The 24056-nt window shown below is 33.6% G+C and overlaps 1 protein-coding gene across 1 annotated transcript in view; it reads left to right on the forward strand.

The window, feature by feature from the left end:
- Positions 1-24056, forward strand: part of LOC128680889 (zwei Ig domain protein zig-8-like) — a 113905-nt gene that overhangs the window by 84959 nt on the left and 4890 nt on the right. Inside the window, exons 3-6 of the mRNA XM_053764366.1 lie at positions 9630-9763; positions 15259-15336; positions 16536-16668; positions 20096-20215. Of these exons, the coding sequence (XP_053620341.1) occupies positions 9630-9763; positions 15259-15336; positions 16536-16668; positions 20096-20215 (465 nt within the window). The remainder of the gene's footprint in view (positions 1-9629; positions 9764-15258; positions 15337-16535; positions 16669-20095; positions 20216-24056) is intronic.

Below are 24056 nucleotides of genomic sequence, written 5' to 3' on the forward strand. Positions count from 1 at the left end.
TCCACGCTCTATCTACTCAACCAATCTTATTAAAATTGTGCATACATGTAGTTTGAAGTTTGGAGAAGGACATGATGTTTCGTCCCGGAAAATAACTGTTCCCGTGGGAAAACGCGGGAGAAGCCGCGGGCAAAAAGATAGTGTTAACTAAATAAGTAAGTCGGTTAACAGAGTACTTCAACTTAATTCAAACAGGATATCATTTCTCGCTCTAAGGCGTCATGGGGTGAATCAAATTAGATTCCATCTCAGGCACTCTATCTCAAAGAGATTAATTATTTCACAACCACAAGAGTGTCACAAAACTTTTCTTTCTTACTCAGAATATTTCACGGTGAGAAACTCCTTACTTATACGTCTGTGTCTACATTGGTTCCGTATACCAATCACATAACATTTTAAAACTTAACATGGCATATTTTGGCGTGTGTTCCCACCCTATAATAGGGCACAACGGTATAAGGCATACGCTTTCACTGTGCAATGCAATAAGATATAAACGGCAAAATATTATATTTTAAAAAATTACAATTTTTTTAAGAAAAATTTTAGCTGTGTACGGGCCTTAACTCTTGATGGCGTACGAAGGTAACGACGCCTATTCTCACGTATACACACACACATACATAACACAACATATGGGCTACAATTTACATCAAAAGAGGTCACACGACTTAATTTTACGTCGCTTAATTTTCTTGATTAATATTGACATTGGTGAATGATAACGAAGTGTTTAATGTACTCAAAGTACAGTCGACAGTCAAATCTAGATGTCAAATTTATAGCAAACAAACCTTTATAACTCCTATAAAAAGAGTTATAAAGAGAGTTCAAGTAGTCTTACTTGAAATGCGATCAACTGTACTCGAAATCATGACTTTAATGTATTCTGTTAATGATAAAATAATTTTAATGGACTCGTCTCATAATTGTTGCTCGAGACGTGATATGTCAAATATATTTTACATTACAGATGTCTGAAATGTCTACATATTATTTCGGCGAATTGGAATGCATTAATTAATATTTTTTTTCTAGCTAGCTTCTCTAGCTTCTAAACTAGCTTTTGTCCGTGGCTTCGCGCGTATATATTTCCCGCGTCCGCTCATAACTTTTTATTGTCAACTAGCTGATGCCCCGCATCTTCGTTTGCGTGGCCAAACAACTTTTGTTAAGTCGTTATTTCTATATTTCCTATAGTTTAGCTGTACCATCATGGGTCTACATCAGGTGTTCCAGATCTTCGATTTTTATATCTCGACAGAAAATGCTCATCAGGCTAAATAACTTTTGTTAAGGCGTAATTTCTATATTTCCTATAGTTTAGCTGTACCATCATTGTTCTCCATCAGGTGTTCCAGTTTTCAAGATCATTTATACCTATATGTTGTCCAGGCTTAATAGCTATATAACAAAAAAGTTTCATTCAAATCCATCCAGTAGTTCCGAAGATTAGCGCGTGTAAACAGACAAAGAGACAGGCATACAGCCAAACAGACAGAGATTTTTTTCAAATTCTTTCTCGCTTACTATGACTCTATCGCCTAATTTTCTTTTTATGTAAATATATTCAATGTACAGGATTTTTTTCTACTGTATGTATATAATAAATATATGTATTGATTGATATTAGTTACGACAGATTTGAAGAAAATATTTATTTACTCTGCAAATCTGTGTTGGAGTCAGAGGATTCATCTTACCAAATTTCATCTGATTTGGCGCAGTAGATTTGGAGCAAATTGGTTGTGACAGACGGACGGACAGACAGACAGACACGAGTGATCCTATAAGGGTTCCTTTTGTTATTTTTATATAGGGAACCCTATACAGGGTTACTGGTATCTAACGCATAACTTCCAAAAGCGTATAAGGTATATAGAGATAGTCATCCTAATAAAAAAAAAACCTTTTTTTCTTTTAATGTCGTTTCTATAAAACGTTAACTCTATATTCGATTCCGCTACATAACGCTCCTGTACTTTCTCGTGTTGCTTGGCTATTACATAGAGTTAAGATGTGTAGAATCGCAAATTAGATTGTATTTTTTTTATATGAAAAATAAAATAATCACGAAAAGTCGTAGAATAAAAGTTGCTTGTTTTGATGTACCCGAGTAATCTTTAGGAGGTTTTGCGTTTGATAGCTGTAGCCGTGTATGTGTATAATATCAAAAATTTACGTGAAAGCGCGCCAACACGTATTGTGTACCTATTTATGGGAATAACCATCTGCCAGGTGGCTATCATGGCCGCGATAAGAAATATAAGCACATTCAATAAAGACTAAATTACGGTTTTCAACGGTGTTCGGCCTTTATGAGGAAAATAAGGGTAACCGTACATCCAAGACATAAAAGTCGCATTGTAACGACGTTTGTCGCAATGAAAAAGTAAATGGAATTATTGTGTGTGGGTAATCATTTTTAACCCCGACTCAAAAAGAGGGGTGTTAAAAGTTTGACCGCTAAGTGTATCTATCTGTTTGTATGTGTACATGACACTGTGGCTCATCAACGGGTGAACCGATTTGGATGTGGTTTTTTATTTGATAGCGAATTTTTGTGCGGTGGTTCTTAGATATGTTTGATCAAAATCGTTTTAGCAGTTCAAAAGTTGTAGCGAAATGAATAATATCGGGGTATTTTTTATTTAAAAAAAAAAGGAAAAAAATCCTAACAAATAAACTAGTTTATATCTCAAGTTACTACAAGTTTATAAACATATTATTAGCTATTCTAAGTTTGAATTAAAATAATCGGTAAATTCAGTTCTGCTTGACATAATTAGGTTAAATTATGTCAAGCAGAACTGAATTTACCGAATATTTTAAATCAAACTTGTCTAGATTTTGAGAAACCAAAAAAAAATTTTTCGCTGCGAAACTTGCTTTCGGTGATGAGTGTTTCTGTGAACTGTAGATAACCAGTTTAATGGAAAAGGGGTGAAAATTACTCCATAAGAGATCCAATATGTAGTCATGAACCAAACTGAATTACAAACTTGATCAAAATACGTTCAGTGCTTATTTAGTTAGGGTGTAACTGAGTAAACAACACACGAACTTTTCCATATAAGTCCCTAGAGATAAATTTCCTACATCGTATTGATCTTTAACAGTTTTCTGTGATATTGAAAATTTTATTTTGTTTCGTTACAAACCTATATATGAAATAAAACTGTGAGTGAGCTATGTTTGTACATACATACATACATATGCACAAAATAAATTATGTGACACTAATAAGCCAACATATTTTTTTTACAATTTTTGTCTGTCTGTCTGTATGTTTATTTTTTTAATTTGTTATTAATATAATTTCTACAATAAACGTGTCGTTGACATGAGCTTTTTCAAACTTGCTATATGTACTTAAGCGATATCCACAAGGACAGTGGTTCCCAATTCATTGCGTATTCTTCCGCGACATTGCTCTTCAAACTTTAAGACGACATTTTGAATTGGCAACGTCTGTACATGCTACGTGCCAGTGAAGATGTCAAGTGAAATTGAACTTTGAACGTTGTATTTGAGAGATGAAATTTGCTTGATTTTGTAAAGTGAAGCTACGCACGGTAGCATTGGCAACTTTACAATAAGGTAACGGTTATACACAAAGCTAAGCTAAGCTTAGTTCGGTTGCTAAACTTTAATTGCTTATATGTTTGATTTTGTTAGTTCTATGCTCAACTTAGCTGTTTATGATAGTTTGAAGAATTATATTTTTCATAATATAATTCCACTACCTTATAAAATTCTGTCAAAATATACTTTACTGTTCTTTTGTTGGAAACATTTAAACCAAAAAGACGTCATTTTCACCATGAAACCATAATATATAATGAATGGGTCGAGGAATGAAATGTTTATTCGCTTGAAACATAGTAGAAATATATATTATGTATAAATTGATTTTGTGAATTGCATGTTCCGCCAGAAGTATGGCATGTAAATCTAAATATACTTATGTTTAGCACAATTGAATAGGCGTTAATTTAGAAATAAAGTTTATTTTATTCGCTAAATATCAGCACTCTACTAAATCTACAAAAAGCCTTATCCTTTACTACTAAAAGCCTGTATCCTGAAGAACGCTATGTTGGATTTTTACGACACATACTTGACCTAAAAAAGTTATTAAGAGGTAATAAATAACAGACAATAATGGAATTCTATTGAATTCTATTGAATTCCATTCTTTTTAATTTCACAGAAATATTATTTTATTGAAAAATAACACAGTTACATAAAATATAACAAACATTATTGTCATGTAAAACTACAAGAAATTCAATGTTAAAAGGCACAGAATATGTTATGGCGTAAAATTATATTCTCGCTTAGTTATATCTCTCTTATCAGAATTATTTTCTGGTTTCTTTCTCAGCCTTTGAGCATCTGCCCTGGTTTCCAGTAGTCTCTCACAAAATTATATAACTTAGTCTAACTTCAACACACCACTGGAACTACACCTTAACAATCAAGACGTGATTCGTATTCAAACATCGTCCCGATACCGCGAGTATTTCACTCGATGCGACTAAAATCATTACTGGAAGGTGTCGAAGTTAGCTTGCGGTCGGCCTTACTCCGTGAGTTGGGTGAGACGATATTAGCAACTATTTTTAGAAATATTATGAGTAGGAATAAAAATAAATATTAGGAATAAAATGGGAAAAAGTATTACAATACTTAATAATATACATATTATACACAGGAAAATATAAATATGGCCATTCCATATTCCAGTCCTATTTTAGAACGGGACCTTACGATACCGTAATATTACTCGTACATACAGAAATACGTAATATGTATTCGTAGATATATAAAGATTTTTCAGACAAAAATAAACAAAGTCGAAATTTTATATTTTGTTATAAATTCCTTATTTAACTCCACACAATACCATATGCAATAATATTGGTTATATACCTGTAACAAAAAGACGGGTATCAAAAACAAAATGGCGCCTTCGAATGGGCATGTTGTTAATGGGTCACGAACTTGTACCATCTCGAAAATAGCCCAAAACTATATTAATTTATTGAAATAACCCAAGAAACCTCAATATAGACCTTTCATTGTCCATCTGTGCAAATTTCACACACAAAATTAAACTATAAACCCTTCTTTTAGAATTTATTTTTGAGTATAATTAAAGGGTTAAAACGTAATTGAAATGCATGGAAAATTAATCTATAACATGTTGTAGTAAGGTGCATTTTTGAGCGGAACAAGCGGTTTAAAACATTATCATAAAAAGCAGTAAATGAGATGTGAACCTAGCGATTCAAGCGAGCAATCTACTAAATGACGGTGGTTTGCTGTAAAAGGACTTTGCTAGGCGTAGTGTGGACTTCTATAATTAGACATGTTATAACAGCTGAATATTAGTGCTTTGGTTATAATAAATATGAGAATGATTATTATTTTTATGTATGATGTTAGGTACGATAAACTTTACACATGTTTGAAATAATATTAAACAATAATTTGATCTAGAATATATGGTTAAATCAAAACTTTCCTGTTTATTTTTCGGTTTCTGTACAAAAAAATAATAATGAAAAAATGCAACCCTGATAGGATCACTATCACGCCAGCAACGCCCCCTGATCTCCGAAACTAGTTAACATAAAATTTTGAAGAAAAAAAAAAGTACAAAATATGCTTCATAATCATCGCTTGTAGATTACAGAAAAATCTATAAGAAATTTAAACATTGTACGTAACCTTCTTCACGCGAGTTCAATTCGCACTTGATCGTTTTTTTTTTTTTTTTTAATATGCAAAGTACTTGAAAATTGCAATATTTTTTTTAGGTTAGTCGAAATACTGGCCATTTCGATCAACTTAAAAATAATATTGCAATTTTCCGAAGGCATTATCATCATGATATACTCCGGACAAACCATCCTAAAACGCCGCGTCCAATCCAAAGGGCTCAAGGCTTAAAAGGGTTGGCCGAATGACGTGCCCTAAGTACGCACTGTCGACCGCACGTCAAATTACTCTGTACTCATCTCTATGGTGTGATAATAGAGGCGAATTTGCCATGATTTGTGGACAGGTTGTATGAGCTGTCGACTGTACATCAGAGCCATTGTGGGTAATTTCTTAATCAGCACACCTTTTGTAGGTTTAATTGCGAATTTCGAAATTCACTTTGAGCTCAAACAGCATTTTGCAAATGGTTGAAAAGTAGCTAACTACCTATTATTTTGTGGATTAAATTCCAGTTAGTAAACGAGGAAATCCTAAGAACTATATTTTAATTATTTTCGCATGTATAAATTGCATTTTTCAGGTAATTAATTTTCGTTTTTTTATTTTAAGACACAGTTTTTCAAAACCTCTGTGCCAGACATAATAAGGGGCAGAGACTTTGGAACAATTTCGGATCAAGCTTATTGTGGAAAATATTACGTGTTTAAAATTAACGAAGTATGTTGACGATATTTTTTGGTTAATAAATTTTTATTTTATTTTTTAACATTTACTGTACAAAATTACAAAATATATATACAAAATATATTCTCAAATATTTAACCATACAGAGATAGCAATATTGCGACGAAGTTCGAGTATAAGGTGTATTTCTTTTTCCTGTGATATTATCAAACTCAAAACTACTGCACGGGTTTGATGTGATATTCACCATTATATAGGTGTGTTTAATGAGGAACCTTCAGGTGTATATTATCAGTTTTTACCTGACCAAAGCCGGGACGAGCCGCTAGTAATATAATAACCGACAGAACCTTTTTTTTCCTAAACGACAAAAAATATCAAGGTTTTTCAAAAGAAACAAAACGTCTGACCTCTCTGGCTGTTTGTTCCGCTTGTCTCCGAAACTATTACAGGGTTGTTAGCGGACATTAAATATTTAGCATTTTAAGAAAGTTCGTTCCATTTTCAGATTCTCTAGGGTTGGGATGAATCCAAAGCAAACAATATTTGAGTCTAATTTAGACTTAAATTTTGTTTGCTTTTTTGCAATAACTTTATTGTATGGAAATAAGTATAAATGTACAGTGGAATGTACGCATTTAAAATAGCAATAAATTAAAACCTTATATTATTAATTTAGTGTCTATTTTAGGGAAAGTTTAATTTAGTATATTTCGGTTTTAGTTTTTATTATAATTATTTGTAATGTTTCATTGTAAAAAAATCCTTTTTTTTTGTTAGCCTGTTGTCCCACTACTGGGCAAAGGTACTTTACTCCTCTATACTTTTTCATCTGGCTAGAGCCATGACAGTTTTTCACTTTCGAAGTTTTTCAATTTTATTGAAGTTTCATTTAGTTATTAAAAAAAATGTTATAATGTTTTTTAACAAACTAAATTCTTACATAAATATTTACATTGTTCATTTAGTAGTTTATTCAAAATCAAATCAAATCAAAATCAAATCATTAATTCAGAAATTAAGCCTTCACAGGCACTTTTTCACGTCGTATTCTAAATTAAATGATGTTTACCAAAGCTACAAACTACTAGCATTTCGAAATTACCACTGCTGAGAAGAAATGCCGAAAGAAATTCATTCAAACAGTGTTGGTCCCCATTATGCCAGAAGCGCTTACCATTTTTTAAATATAAATTTATGTATAATTATTTAAGCACGCTGTTTTATTTGTTAAATATTTCTAGACTTAAACTATTTAGAGTAAGGTCTTTGAAGAAAATTCTATAGTATGTTTCCTGTTTCTCCAATCGTGTTTAGTATACAGATATGATAATTGTCTCAATATTGGAAAACTGTAAAATATTACAAAATTTATATTCAGTATCTCTGTTTTATATTCTTAAAACCCATTACACTATTAAGGCATTATTACACTATGAGTCTATTTTGAAAACAATTTTAAAATGTGAAAAAACATAAAGCCATCAGTTTGAATAACAATAAAATTCCGGAAATAATTTCGAAGTAGAAATTCGGACTAGAGTCTAAATTTTGAGACTAAAGTCTCGAGTTTTCCCAACATTACGTTACCATTAGTTAGGATTGCTCCTTTTAAAACGTTAAGAAGCTTACAGAGCTATCGGGTCAAGTGGCTTGCACCGGCTTCCTCGTAAGCTGGTTATGTTATTAACCCATACGGGTTAAAGTACACACGTACATAGAGAGATTTAAATGAAACTAGGGCTTTATCGCAATTACATCTACTCTTGTGTATAATACAAAACAAATAAATCTTATTAAAAAAAGCAATAGAAAAACATGTCGGGTCTTGAATCAGATTTCCGCCGAATGCCGCGTGCCGTCGGCCAATCAAGGCACAGCATTAGTGCTGTGACCACCCCGTAGAGATGGGACATCTAATGTAGATATTGTATTCTTGTCATTTTCGCGTTTAACAGTACTGAATATATCATGTGCAATTTTTGGTATTTCAGGCTTGTATTCTAAAACAGCAACGATATGGCAAAGTCGCTGGAAAAATAAAACTTGAAAGAATAAAAAAATTTTAGAATCTTATCTTAGCTGCGGAACGTAGCATACAGAGTTCCTGGTATCTAACGCATAACCTTCCAAAGGCGCATAAGTTACATAGAGAGTAACGACTTTTGTCTTAAACATAATAAATCCAAAAAAAAAATAGTTTTAATGTCGTTTCTATAAAACGTTAACTCTATGTTAGATTCCGCTACATAACGCTACTGTACTGTCTCGTGTTGCTCGGCTATTACATAGAGTTACGATGCGTAGAATCGCAAATTAGTTTTTTTTATATATGAAAAAAAACTACGAATCACGAAAGGTCCTAGAATAAAAGTTCCTTGTATGTATACAACTAGTGTCTTTAGGAGGTTCTTCGTTTGATATCAGTAATTCTGTATAAGCATACTTTGGTCACATCAGACGAAAAGGACTGTAATGCTTGCTAGATTACGACTGCGCCTGATTCACCGTCATAATAGAATAGAAAAAGAATAAGAATTATTTATTCCTCGAAAACAATTACATTCATACAAAATAGTAAATGAAACACAAAGCCGCTGCTGGCACGCCGTATAGAGGATATGCGGCTCGCAGAAATATTTGCGAACGAGCAGCGAGGATCGCTTTCTCCTCCAGCGTTAGATTATTGTTATGCTGGTCTAGATCGAAGGGTAGTAGAGGTGAACGTAAGTAGTGCTGTTCCGCCAACAGGCCTGTGTCGTGAGCATCGAATACAAATCGTTACATTTAATAGACAAAAACATGGCGCGACAATATTTAATGTAATAAAATCTAATAAATAAATATATTAGGACAAAACCCCCAAAGTAAGTTCTAGACTTGTGTTATGGGATACTAACGTTATTATATTTTATAACAAATACATATATAGATAAACATCCAAGACCCGGGCCAATCAGAAAAAGATCATTTTCCATCATGACCCGACCGGGGATCGAACCCGGGACCTCTCGGTTCAGTGGCAAGAACTTTACCACTGCGCCACCGAGGTCGTCAATCAAATCTAAATCAATAAATCAATCAATAAATTAAGATAAATGCAATTCAGAATCACATAATAGTAAAAATAGAAAACAGTAAATACATATGCTTTAAAATCAAATACAATACTAGTGTAACCCTGTATATCTATTTGTTTGTCTTTGTCTCAGGTACTGCTCACTATGGCGAGGACAGTGTCGGCTCATTCCCGTACTTCGAGTATAACGTGCCTCGAAACGTGACCACCGTGGTCGGTCAGACTGCGTTTCTGCATTGCCGGGTTGAACAACTGGGAGACAAGGCGGTAAGACATTCAAATAGAATCCTTATGTCTTTTACTGTAAGGTTGAATATCGAATATGAGTGACACAGATGTTCCTAATGTAATATAAAACAAATGCATTGAGCGGAAACCATAGATAAAATAAATATAATATGGCAGAAACGCTATATTTTTGACCTAGATAAATTTAAAAAACCGATAAAATACAGAATCAGTCATATTAATTCCTTTATCGAAAATTCCCAAGTGACGATACATGAGATTTTTTTATCTGTTCAAATCTGATTTTTTTTAATTTATTTTGAGAACAGAGACATTTTTTTGACTAATTATATTATTGTTATTATTTATGAGTAATTTTATGACGTGATAGTAGGCATTATGCCAACGAATTTTACCAAACAGGACTCCTTAAATATCTCTTGGATATCTATACTTATAATAAAACTTGTAACTGGATTACCTATGTCGTGTGTACATAGAAGATATTTACGAAAATATAATAGGAGAATACTATTTAGGGTCAGTAGAAGCCGAAACAATGTTTTGTAGAATAAATAAAAATAAATAAATAAATTAGGACAAATCACACAGATTGAGCTTGCCCCAAAGTAAGTTCGAGACTTGTGTTATGGGATACTAACTCAACGATACTATATTTTATAACATATACATATATAGATAAACATCCAAGACCCGGGCTAATCAGAAAAAGATAATTTTCCATCATGACCCGACCGGGGATCGAACCCGGGACCTCTCGGTTCAGAGGCAAGCACTTTACCACTTCGCCACCGAGGTCGTCTTTTGTGTCGAATTTTTGTCTGTCTGTATGTTTGTACGCGCATCACACAAAATCAACTGGACGGATCTGAATAAAATTCGGCACAGAGATAGATTGTGATCTGGATTAGAATATAGGCTCCCAAAATTCTATCCCAGGGGAAAAATAGGGAGTGTAAGTTTGTATGAAACTTCGTTATTTTTGTAGTAACACATGTATATTTTTTATATTATACAAACTTTTATATAACTGGCAATGTATGTTCGGGTGGGATCTTGTCACTCAATTTTGAAGCAGACATCTTAAACCGATTGAGCTGAAATTTTATAAACACGTTTAGTTTGGACGACAATGCATTATTATGATAGGCAAGACCTAATGGCGCACCCAGGAACGACTCTCGACGAGGAAACTCCTTAAAGGTTTACTGCACCTGCAGATCTAAAAGAAAGAAAATGCTTGTGTCAAAATGTAAAAGATTGTCACACAATAAAACCAATTATGCGTATTTTTCTTATTGAAATTAAGTATTTTTTTCGAATCTCATTAAAAAAACAATAACCACAGATATATTTTTGAAATTCCAACCTAAGGATGAACGTTAATCTAAAATTATACGTGTCTTGCTTCTAAATAACGAAGTTTCATACACGCTTACATTCCCTATTTCACCCCTTTGGAAAAAAATTTCGGGATAAATAGTAGCCTACATTCTAATCCAGGTAATCTATCTGTGTGCCGAATTTGAGCGATGCGCGTACAAACATATAGACAGACAGACAAAAATTCTAAAAAACATTGTTTTGACTTCTATAGACCCTAAATAGTCCTCTCCCATTTATTTTTCGTAAATATCTCCTATGTACAGGCTCAGTCCAGTTACAGTTTTATTATAAGTATAGATATGAATCCAAACATTTCACGATTGCGTAGCAGTAAATTCCTATTTTATCACTCACAAACTCAAAATTAACCTAAAGGTTAATTGAAATTGATTAGCTCACCTCGATTTGTATTCATAATCCGTTCTAAGATGTGTTACAATAGACCCTTCGGAATTGAATCACAGACGCCTCAATTTAAATGGGACGAATCGAAGATATAAAGTCGACTGCGAATTATGAGTAGAGACCCGCTTTAATATTTTTGTTTTGTATTTTTATTACTAGGTATATACCTTTAAAAGCGATGGTTCAGTGATTTGGACGAAAATATCTCGAGGAAGCTTGCACTTTTTAACTACTTATTTCTCTTATGCGTATGCGCAAAACTATGTATAAGTATAATTAAATATACATTTAATTTACTGTAAATGAGCTATATATTTTTTAATTTGTTTAGCTATGATAAGTCCCACTGCTGGGCAAAAGCTCTCTCTTTCCACGCGTCCCTTTCAAGGAGATATTAAAGAAAATTAATTATAGGGGTATATATTTTTTTAAATTTTTGTCTGTAAATACTAAATGCAAAAACTAATACATGGAATTTGATGCGTTTGTTGTTGTTTATTGATTCACAGTTGTATAGCGGATGATCTAACTTAAAATCTGGTATAGGTTTCATACGACACGTTGCTTAGAACCCGAGATATTGACAATAACAAGTTTTGAGCGGACAAAGCCACAGAGTTACGCGAGCGATGCCCCGGGCGTAAGCTAGTTTCTAAATAAATGTTTAGACTTTGACTGTATTGAAATCAGTACAGTTTTCAATTTTTGAATACGTTATGTATGATATTGCATGGGAAATATATTTTGCAAATGATCTTTGTAATTGATTCGGTTATTTTTAGATCAATATAAGGGACGAGAAAAGTTTATTGTCATGACGGCTAAAGCCATTTTCTCTTAAATGATTAGTTTTACCCTTTTCAATCAAAATAAACATTACGAAGTTGTGTTTCGGTATTTTGGATTCAGATTCAGATTTTATTGCAAGTCACAAGTTATATAGATTGGTTACATCATAAGTTGATAGCAAGATACAAGCGACACCCTGCAAGGGCACACTAAACATAGTGGGTGCTAGATTTCTGTTTTACTTATGAATTAATATTACGAATAGGTACATCACTTTGCTATACCATAGTGGTTTTGGGACGAAAATTTCTCTATGTCACATTACAAAATGTATTTTTAAATTACATCAAAATCCGTTGGAAACAGAAACAGATTTTGTATGATCGAGTAACAAATAACCTTTGTATAATATTAAAACTCTTCAAAGGGCATCTGCGTGTTGGATCTATATGCCCACGCAAGCCTCTCAAAGGAGAATCATATAATAATAATAATAATAAATAAATACCGAACTCTTTGCAATAGCCCATTCTCAGTCCATCCAAATTTCATTCTATAGACCAGTACTTCTATCCATTATTCTGCAATAGTTCACACTCCCGCCGAGACCTGCTCATGGGCATATCATTTTATTGGTATATCCGCGAGCGGGTTTTGGCGGGAGACCTACACAACATCAAAACTCTCTCCTCTACGTGTTGGATCCTTATCCCCACGCAAGCCTCTCGAAGGACCGGACTTAGTGCCGTGAATTTATAAAAGGAGATACATAATAATAATATTTATAAGTATGTTAATAATTAAAATACAATAATCATTTATTCCTCTTCACATGGAAACATAGTAAAAATACATAAGATTGTTACAAAGTATAATGTATTAACCTGTATTGTAAGAGAGTGGTGTCTGAAAGAGGCTCCAAACGGAATCTGTAATACAGATCAACAAAACAAATTACACAAGTTTGATACTATAAATTGTGTAGATATTATGTTTAAATTTATTATGCGTGTCGTAGCTCTTCAACGATTTCCACGCTAAAAAATATCATCTCAATACAAATGCTCCGTTTTAACGTGCAAGTAGAATAACGTGGTTTAAGTATTAAGTATATACTTACGTTAAAACGGATTTGTGTTGTGAAATGATATTTTTTATAATATTATAGAAGTATGAATATCAGTATAAGAATAGAATAACTATTTACGATATGTCTTTTCCGGCTTCGCTCGGGTAAAACTATAATAAAAATTAGCCTATGTCACTCCTGAAGGTTTCACCTCTCTGTGCCAAATTCCATTAAAATTGGTAGTTTTTGAGTTTATCCATTACAAAGGAAAAAGCATAAATACAAATCTTTACTCTTTATAAAATTAGTATGGATTTCAGTAAATTTGCGACATCTAATCTCGACTATCCTCGTCAGTATTGATCAGTCTGTTTTGAGAACAATCCGTTTGGATGAGAATAGATCAGGCGACCCCGCCGTGTTTGATGCAACTGGTAAACCTAGTTTCTATTTAGGATAGCGCCAAGCAAGATCTAGATACATTATGTACATATGATGGTAGTACAAACATATAGATAAACTCTTTATTGCACAAGGTGTTGTAAGTTATAAAAATATATTCAAACGTGTGAGTGCAAAGGCGGACTTATCGCTAATGCAATTTCTACGAGTACCAGCCAACCTTTCAGTGGAAAGAGAAAATCTAAATAAAATATTTAATTTAATTGCAAATATTTAATTTACATTGAAATTATAAAACACTAGATGTTGCCCGGGGCTACGCTACCGTGAGAATTTTGATATAAAATATAGCCTATAGCAATCTTGAATAATGTACCTTTCTAATAGTGAAAGATTTTTTTAAATCGTTTCGTTAGTTTCGGAGACTATCCGCCTCAAATATACAAACTCACGAACGCTTACCTCTTTGTAATAATAGTAAATATAGATTGAATCATCACTGACAGCATATAAATGCGAAAGTTTGTGAGGATGAATGTGTGTGTGTGTATAAGTGTATGTTTGTTACTCTTTCACGCAAAATCTACTAGACGGATTATTATGAAATTTGGTACACTAATAGAATATAACCTGGAATAACACATAGGGTACTTTTATTCCGAAATTCTCACGGGAGCGAAGCCCCGGGGTGCAAGTAGTTGAACATAACTTCAATGAAATTGTGATGTAAACCTTTCAATATTTGACTATTTCATATAACCAAATATTGAGATCAATTTCTATGACCTATCTAGACATATAAGTAGGCATTCGCCTAAACTAAATCCAGACAATTTATTAGTCTTGATAGTTCACTGCCCAGCTTAATCATGAGATATGGAGGTATAACTAAGCAAAACTTATAGAACTTCAAAAGTTCCCGCTAAGTTCGAAACAAGGTTGAGTTATGGTTTACGTTGAATCAGAGATTAAAGTCCTATCCATAGAGAGATTTCTCTTTTAAATTATATCTATGTGAGTGAGTCATTTGTTAAATCAATGGAAAAAACAAATAAAAGTTTTCGCAATTTTATGAAATGATTTTACCGTCGCTTCTGTCCAAGGTTTCGTCTGCGTGAATTTGAAACAAACACGAAGTCGGCACTAACCGTAGTTTTAAGTAAATTTATGACATCAACAAATGTAATGTAGGTAGGTATATAGTACAAATGTTAATAAAAAATAATAATTTGAATTTATAAAGAGTTTGTGAGTTTGTATGTTTAAGGCGAGTAATCTCCGAAACTGCCGAACCGATTTCAAAAATTCTTTCACCATTAGAATGGTACATTATCCAAACTACTGTTACAGACTATATTTTATCACAAAATTTCAACGGGAGCGCAGCCACGGGCAACATCTAGTAATCCAATAAATTTACAACCAGATATGAAAAAAAATAACATATTTGGTATAATTACAGGTATCATGGATAAGGAAGAGGGATCTACACATATTGACTGCAGGAATATTAACATATACATCGGATCAAAGGTTTCAGGTAATATAAAACATTATTCACGTTGAGATGTACAAGCGAAGACAAGATTTGAATAAGAGAGGTAATGGAAATCAACAAACCATTTATGAAAGAACGGAAAGCCAAGAACCAATGTAACTGAAGTTATTTAATGTTTAAACGATAATTAACGAAAGATCTAGCTGAAACAGGATAAAGTTAATTACGAACTGAAGACAATGTTACATTTAACGGTCATCATTTAAATTTTTTTTGTGAATTTAGAAGCTGGCTCGACGTCAATATATTCCGACCGTAATGAATCTATATATACACGTATGTATGTGAGGTGCACTGAGGTGAGGTACACTTGTCGACTTAGATGACAATAATAACTAGGTTAAATATTATTTATGTGTTAGGTGACGATGACTTTGATGGCGCAGTGGTAAAGTTCTCGCCACTGAACCGATAGGTCCCGGGTTCAATCCCCGGTCGGGTCATGATGGAAAATGATCTTTTTCTAATTGACTCGGGTCTTGGATGTTTATCTATTTATGTATTTGTTATAAAATATGGTATTGTTGAGTTAGTATCCCATAACACAAGTCTCGAACTTACTTTGGGGCTAGCTCAATCTGTGTGATTTGTCCTTATATATTTATTTATTATAGTTATATATATTTTTATAGAGAACCAACAGCATACAATCTCTAGACAAAAACAATACATTACAAGAAGCCAATTACAGTACAGATTCCTTCTGATAGTAACATGATTATAGTACTTATAAAATTTTTTGATCATCACATTTTAACCATACACAAGTACACAAGTTACAAAGTATGCACATAAGCAGCGATAAGCACTATAAAATACTGCATTAATAAAGAATTGCCTTGAAAAATGACATCGTAACGAAGACACACTAGTGTTAAACATATCAATACTAGAATTCCTAACAAGATTATTTACACTGCTATTATTATTATTATTATCATTATTGTATGCATTATGAGACCTAGGAAGCTTTGAGGTGGTCTGCGAATCTTTAGCAAGAAATGGTTGGATTTGGAATCAAATAGAGTGACTTGAAAGGAGCTGGCAAAGAGCTTTGCCCCTAGCAGTGGGACGGAATAGATTACAAAAAGAAATGTTTTACGATATATTGAAGTTCATGATTCTTGTAATAATATCGTCACGATCAATAATTCAGTTCACCTTAATTATAATTTCACCAGGTCATCAGACCAGACAAATCAGAGAACTGGACGCTTCAGATCAAGTTCCCGCAGGAGCGAGACGCGGGTATCTATGAGTGTCAAGTGAACACAGAGCCGAAGATGTCTCTAGCCTTCCAGCTGAATATTGTTGGTGAGTTGGCAATTTTATTTTGTAGTTTGTTGTTAAAACATGTAACATACAGATTACCCCAATAGGAACGAACCGAGACAACCGCAAACAAAAGTCTGTGAAAATAAGACAAATATTTGCACTGGAAATCGAATAATGACCTCTGAGATTGTAGGTGAGTTGTGTTTATATTTACACTATGGTCTTATTTGTGTTTAAAAGTGATAGAAGTATAGTACCTAATTTGAAGTAATTCAAATACGTATGGACGTATGCTGGCCACTAACAAAAAAGTAAATAAAAAATGGAACACGCGAAAAAAATATGACAGTTGATATGGCGTTGTAAAGGCATGCGTTGTACTTGTCAACTTCGATTTTATCTAAAACGGCGGCTCGCATATTAAAGTTAATGTCAAAGCAGGATTTATCATCGAATTGCTTTGTTTAGACCTGTTTAGTGTTTGCATGTGAGAATCGACTCCCTGGTTAACCATAGTCAATATGACTCTATGGCTGTCTGTTAGATAATGCTTTTAGCATTTATTCCATCTGTGGTGATTTTACAAATTTTATTTTGTGCCTTAAAATAAACGACTAAATCTGGAAGGTGAATCTCACATAAATTCTCTCCATTTTTTCAGGGTTTCAAACAGTTTCTGCGTTCACAGAAATTCATATTCGAAAAAGTTCAATGGGACACATCTATCGATCGAATTTTTTCGATTTTGAATTTACAAACTTCACAAAAAAAGATGGAGTTTGATAAAATTAACGTAATGCGGAAAAATCGTCTCCAATACAACCTACAGGGGACTGTTAAAAATATTGACAAGAAAAAAAAATATATATATATTTATATACGGTGTATAAGGTTTCTAACGTCTTAATATAAAATGAGTAATCTTTATTTATATTATGTATACTTATCCTTACATTATTATAAAACAAAGTCATCTGACCCGTCTCTCTGTTTGCGATAAATTCAAAAACCGTCTTAGATTTTCATGCAGAGGTTTAGGTGTATGATTTACCCGAGCGAAACCGGGACGGGCAGCTAGTCTTTACTAAGGTACTTTTAAGAAGTCGAATGAGTATTTTCTTCCATTCTCTCCAACAGATTTTACAGTAAATCTAACAACGTCTAACAACCAAAGACAACAATGTATTGACGTGTAAATCCAGTAAGCAAGCTTCTTCAACTACGAAGTTACTAATTGTTAAACATTCAGCTGGAAGTGGTTGGCAAAATATGAAATTGCATTGTCGTGAGCCGCACGAAACTTAGACAAGAAACTTGCAACTCGTTCAATTTGTACGGAGTTTGGTGTTATTGAAATTGTTATGGAATTATGTCAAACTAAATTGCGCATACGTAACTTAATGTTACACACTACCTATCAACAGATGAATGAGCGAACTATCTGCCGCCAAACAGCACAGCAGCAGTGCTTACATTGTTGTGTTTCGGTTTGAAGGGCGAGAGAGTACTTACGTACTACGAGTACTGTGTCAAAAGATCCTGAGCCACAAAATAGGCATCGCGCGTGCGCAACCTTTGATATTACTTAGTAATGACAACTTGCCATCAGGTGGACCGTTAGCCTGTTTGTCTGCTTGTTAGCATAAAAAAAGTACGCAGCTACTATCGGTGTAAAAACTCTAGCCAGAGTAAAGTGCGTAAGTCAATTTTAGGAGGAGGCTCGTTTCAGTATTCTAAATTGGTAAATGCCTGTTAAGATATTGAAGACAAAAAGTGTGTGTCGATGATACAGCACGTTTTCTGACGGGGAGACTTTCGACGCAATATAAAAATATTACAGATATATAGTTGTTTGTTTACAGTTTCTATGATCGTAATAAATAAAACTCTTGTGTTGTGGCAATTAAAATGTGAATACATATATTGAAAATCAAAAAATGCAACTGTTCACAACCAAACGATCGGCGGCAATTTATTTGACAGCGAAAAATATTTAAAATTAGAACAACAACATTTTCAACTTCTTTGTCTATGGTAATCTTGGTGGCCAGTGCAGTTGATTTACTCTGAACAATTGACTGATTTAACAAATTTGAGATTTTATTTAATTTGTTTTACTAATACAGTGTTAATAGGAGTAGAAATATGCAAAACAATATATTATCAGTTGCACTAATAATGGAGTCGTTCGCAATTGCATTTTCCATTTAACACGCAAGTTGATAATCAACCAGTTTGCAGGTTTCCTCACGATGTTTTCCTTCACCGGTAGCAAGTGGTGGTCTATGAAAACCAATCTGACTCATATATAGTGATATATGAGTCAGATTGGTTTACAAACTCATGTGGCACGAGTAGGTATCGAATCTGCTACCTTTTTGCTTTACAGGCGGGTGTCTTATCTGTTACACACCACCTTGTTACAATGTTAAGTAGGATCAATTAGTGTTTTTATTATTCTTGGAAATAATATTCTTATAGTTTTTTCATATAGTTGGCATGTGGCAAAAACTGTAATGAATCGTTTCATTTTCAAATCTCTAAAATTTTGGCGCGTTTTCACGACATAAAATAAATCGCATGACACTTTTAACAAAGTATTTAGCTTGTTTTCTGTAATCTCATTGTTTTACACTTGTAGTGCTTGAGAAAAAATTGATGAGATTAAATCGTAAAGCCTTTTAGAATGTCGGGGCTTATCGGCGCCGAAATTGTTTTTTGGAAGAGGGACTTTGTAAATTGTTTTTGATCGTTTCTAGTGATTTAAAAATAAATTTCCTCACAATAATAGCATTTAGGATGGTATTATTTCAAAATGTACATTACTAGATGTTGCCCGGGGCTTCGCTCCCGTGGGAATTTTGAGATAAGATATAGCTTGTAGCAATCTTGGATAATGTACCTTTCTAATGGTGAAAGAATTTTTCAAATCGGTTCAGTATTTTCGGAGATTACCCGCCTCAAACATATAAACTCACAAACGCTTATCTCTTTATAATAATAGTATAGATTAAAACATTATAATTGCCTTTTCCGTTTTGAATTTGATTATTATCAAATTTAAATATTCACAGGAGCTAACTCAATCCGTGTCATTCGTTATTTGTAGGGTTCCGTAACCGAATAGCAATTTTTATTTATTGCTATGTTCTTATGACGATCTCGGTGGCGCAGTGGTAAAGTACTTGTCCCTGAAGCGAGTGGGACCACTCGGTTCAGGGGCAAGTACTTTACCGAGTTCGATCCCCGGTCGGGTCATGATGGAAAATAATCTTTTTCTAATTGGCCCGGGTCTTGGATGCTTATCTATATATGTATTTGTTATAAATATGGTATTGTTGAGTTAGTATATCATATCACAAGTCTCGAACTTACTTTGGGGCTAGCTCAATCTGTGTGATTTGTCCTAATATTTATTTATTTATATTATTTATTTAGATATATTTTCATGTTATTTTGTTCACAGAGGCCAAAGCACACATCCCTGGACCAGTGGATCTCTACGTGAAGACCGGCAGCTCCCTGTCTCTCACTTGCATCCTCAGTCAGGGCCCACACGACCTAGGCACCATATTCTGGTATAAGGGTACGTGTCTCCGTTGCACAATCGTGTTCTAAGTAAGATTTTATTAAATTGAACCGGCTAAATGCATGTCTGGCAGCAGTTGAAGGATTCCATACTATTATTTGTAAAAACAGCAAATATCACGTTTGTTATATGGCATGTAATATTCATTTTTTTGTATTTGCTGTTATAGCGGCAACAGAAATATGTCATCTGTGAAAATGTCAACTGTCAGATACAGCCTGATGACAAACGGACAGACAAACAGATGGACAGCGTAGTCTTATTCATAGGTCGTTCACATTTTGTGTACGGAACACTATAATAATTACGCATTTACTTACACTTTTTCACGATAAAGTTAATTACAGTTATAAAACATTTTTCTATGCTACGGCATAGAAAAGAGTTCAGTTTCAGAGAGTGAGTTTCATACTCACTAAATATATGGACTGTTCCACAATACACTAGAACCAATGCACTGATAGCATGATACAGGTACTCGAAAAGAAGACTCAGCGATGATTATTTGGTGGTAAGTAGTCGTAAAAGTCACGTCAGATGCCTTTAGGTGACTTGGATAAAATCACCACCAGTTTTAGCAATAGCACACTCGATGTGAATGAATGAGTGAATGAATGAATGACCATTCTATCGCTGGTATTTGTGGAGGTGGAACAAAAGAGCCATATTGTTACGATCAATACTGGCACTGCATAGTTCAGTCCCTCGTGTTTGTTTGAAACTTTGATATTTTCTTAGCTCACGATGTCATTTGGATAGTTGCTTTTGTTAGTGTGACGACATATTTATTAGAATTTACCATTGGTTTAGTTTAGTGTACTAGAATAATAAATTATTTCTACAAATTCCCAAAATACAGATATTCTAGTTTGGGAATTATCGATACAAATATCTGTTCATTGGGTAACTGTTTCTTTAGTCAAGTCACTTGACACTTGCGTAAGCTCACATGATGCTTCACGCGAATCGAAATACAGGTTAGCACCTAGCTCGATCGCGAGCCGCTAATTGTGGACCGAGCGGGTTTGCACATTTGTTGTTCATTTTGTAACTTAGTTCTAAGGAACATTATCAATAAATTTATTTTTATTTATTTTATTTAATGTATTTCCAATTCTATCCAGTTTTTATCAAACAGTATTTTGATTTTGTGTCTATTTTTCATCTCTGTTTCACATCTTTATCTTTTGACGACCTCGGTGGCGCAGTGGTAAGGTTCTTGCCACTGAACCGAGAAGACCCGGGTTCGATCCCCGGTCGGGTCATGATGGAAAATGATCTTTTTCTGATTGGCCCGGGTCTTGGATGTTTATCTATATATGTATTTGTTATAAAATATAGTATCGTTGAGTTAGTATCCCATAACACAAGTCTCGAACTTACTTTGGGGCTAGCTCAGTCTGTGTGACTTACTTTGGGGCTAGCTCAGTCTGTGTGATTTGTCCTAATATATTTATTTATTTATTTATATTTATATCTTCACTGCTTAGTGCTCATTTTTTAGATTATTTAATTCGATTTAATATCTGAATGTGAATAATAATTATATATCGAATATGATATTATATTCCTATAGACTTGCTAATAATAAAAGGAATAAAGATTAGATTTTATGTGTTAAATATACTTGAACCTTTAAAATATTACTATATTAATTTAAAATCTGCCACATAGTAGAGACTAACGTCGCGTCCCGGCTTCGCTCGGATAAAAACATAATAAAAAAAGTAGCCTATATAATCTCTGTGCCAAATTTCATCTAAATTGGCCTGGTAGTTTTTGAGTTTATTCATTACAAACAAAAAATAATATTGTAATAATTACTTTGGAATAGAATGGATAAAATATCACATACAGAAAAATCTGTAGGAGATAGACTGTGTACAGTCAACGGCACATCAACCTTCCCGAATTTATTGCAAACTCGCCTCTATTGTCGCGGCATAAAGATCAATGCAGAATAACTTGATTTGCGCTCGACTGTACACATTATTGAATAAATCTTGATTACAAAATGCTACTTAAGCAGGACATCCGATGTTCCCAATATTAAATCGACTGCCTCATTTCCTGGGTCAATTGACCCGAAATTTCATAATAACCCTTGATTGGGTTCGTAACCTACATATTACATTAAGTCTACGGAAATAACTATACTAATAGATCACATATCACATAAGCCCCTTAAGCCCTAACACCAGTGAAAAAATTGTTGTGATAATTACAATACTTTCAAAGATATGACAAAAATAAAATCACACATTTTTCGACTCGTCAAAACGCTCCATTTATATATACTAAATATATTATTGAGTTAGTGTAATCTGTGTGATTTGTCTATACATATTTATTTATTTGTTCATTTATTATGTACTTCATTACAAACTGTCATTCTGTTTATTAAATTAATCCCTCGAATCTGACTTTCAAAAGGATTATAAATATTTGTTACTTATGATTTAATCCGTTTCGAGATTTGGATCCTATTAAGAAGTTTTATTGAAGCTTTCATTTAACTTTACATAAATCTAAAATTAGGAATAGTATTTATATTTATATATAAAAACTGTTAGCTCGCTTCTCAGACGCTTCGCTCGTATAAAAACTGTTAGCTCGCTTCTCAGACGCTTCGCTCGTATAAAAACGATAATAATTACTTAAAATATAGTAATGAGATGAAAAAATTCTGGAATCGAGCGGGAATTGAACCCGCGCCCCTGTCTATCCGGGTTCAATTCCCGCTCGATTCCAGATTTTTTTTCATCACAATATTTTTATCCGAGTTTACCCGAGCGAGGCCGCTAGTATTGTGAACATATGTAAAAATATATTATATTATATAAACAAATGAAAAAGCAAAGTCGCATACAACATTCAGTGTTTGTGAAAAAGGTTAACTGTAAGGTCAGATCAGCTTGTTTAAACAAAAAATGGTATATTCCCTTCCTCGACTATGTTAAGTGCCCTTTTGCGTGTAAGCCAGCGTCCTAGGTGAGCGACAAAAGGCAGTACACGGCGCGATGCCGTTCTCTTCTTGTATCAGCGATTACAATCTGGCAGGATCGCCATGTAAAAGACGGAGTGACAGATTGAATCGATGTTCATGTTAGACTTATTTATTTATACTATCTGTGCCCGCGCTCCCATAGGAATTTCTAAATAAAATGTATCCAATGTGTTATTCCAGGAATAGAATATAAATTCTACCCGTGCACCAAATATCAATCTAGCTAGGTTTTGCGTGAAAAAGTAACAATTATACACAAATACATCATCCTCAACAATTTTCGCATTTATAATATTAAATTCAAATTCAAATCATTTATTCAGAAATTAGACCTTCACAGGCACTTTTTCTCGTCAATCTTTATATTTATAAGTTATTTCTCACAAGCCACAAACTACTGGCATTTCGGAACGACCACTGCTGAGAAGAAATGCCGAAAGAAACTCATTTGAACAGTGTCGGTCCCTATCATGCCAGATTAGTAGGAAGAAGGATACTTAGCGGCCAGTCTGGGCTTTGTTTGTGTAAACTTATTCAAATTATCTTATAGACGTGAAAAGAAACAGAGTATTCTTAATATTAGAGCGTTATTTTCTGCATCACTTTCATACAGGACGGCGGTAACTAAATCTTAATTTATCTGCGTTCGACGCGTAGTGTACCTAATAGCATTTTACGTTAAACCAGGACGCCGTTTTATGCTATTTTCGTTCTTAGAAACATAATACTGAGTCAATCAACCAAGTTTTTCTGAGAAATCGCGTATCGATTACAGGAATTTGAATATTTTATGGCACCGTATTGTGTACTCGGTTGTAAATTGCACGGCTT

This window comes from Plodia interpunctella, chromosome 25 (assembly GCF_027563975.2).
Source record: "Plodia interpunctella isolate USDA-ARS_2022_Savannah chromosome 25, ilPloInte3.2, whole genome shotgun sequence".
Taxonomy (NCBI): Eukaryota; Metazoa; Arthropoda; class Insecta; order Lepidoptera; family Pyralidae; genus Plodia; species Plodia interpunctella.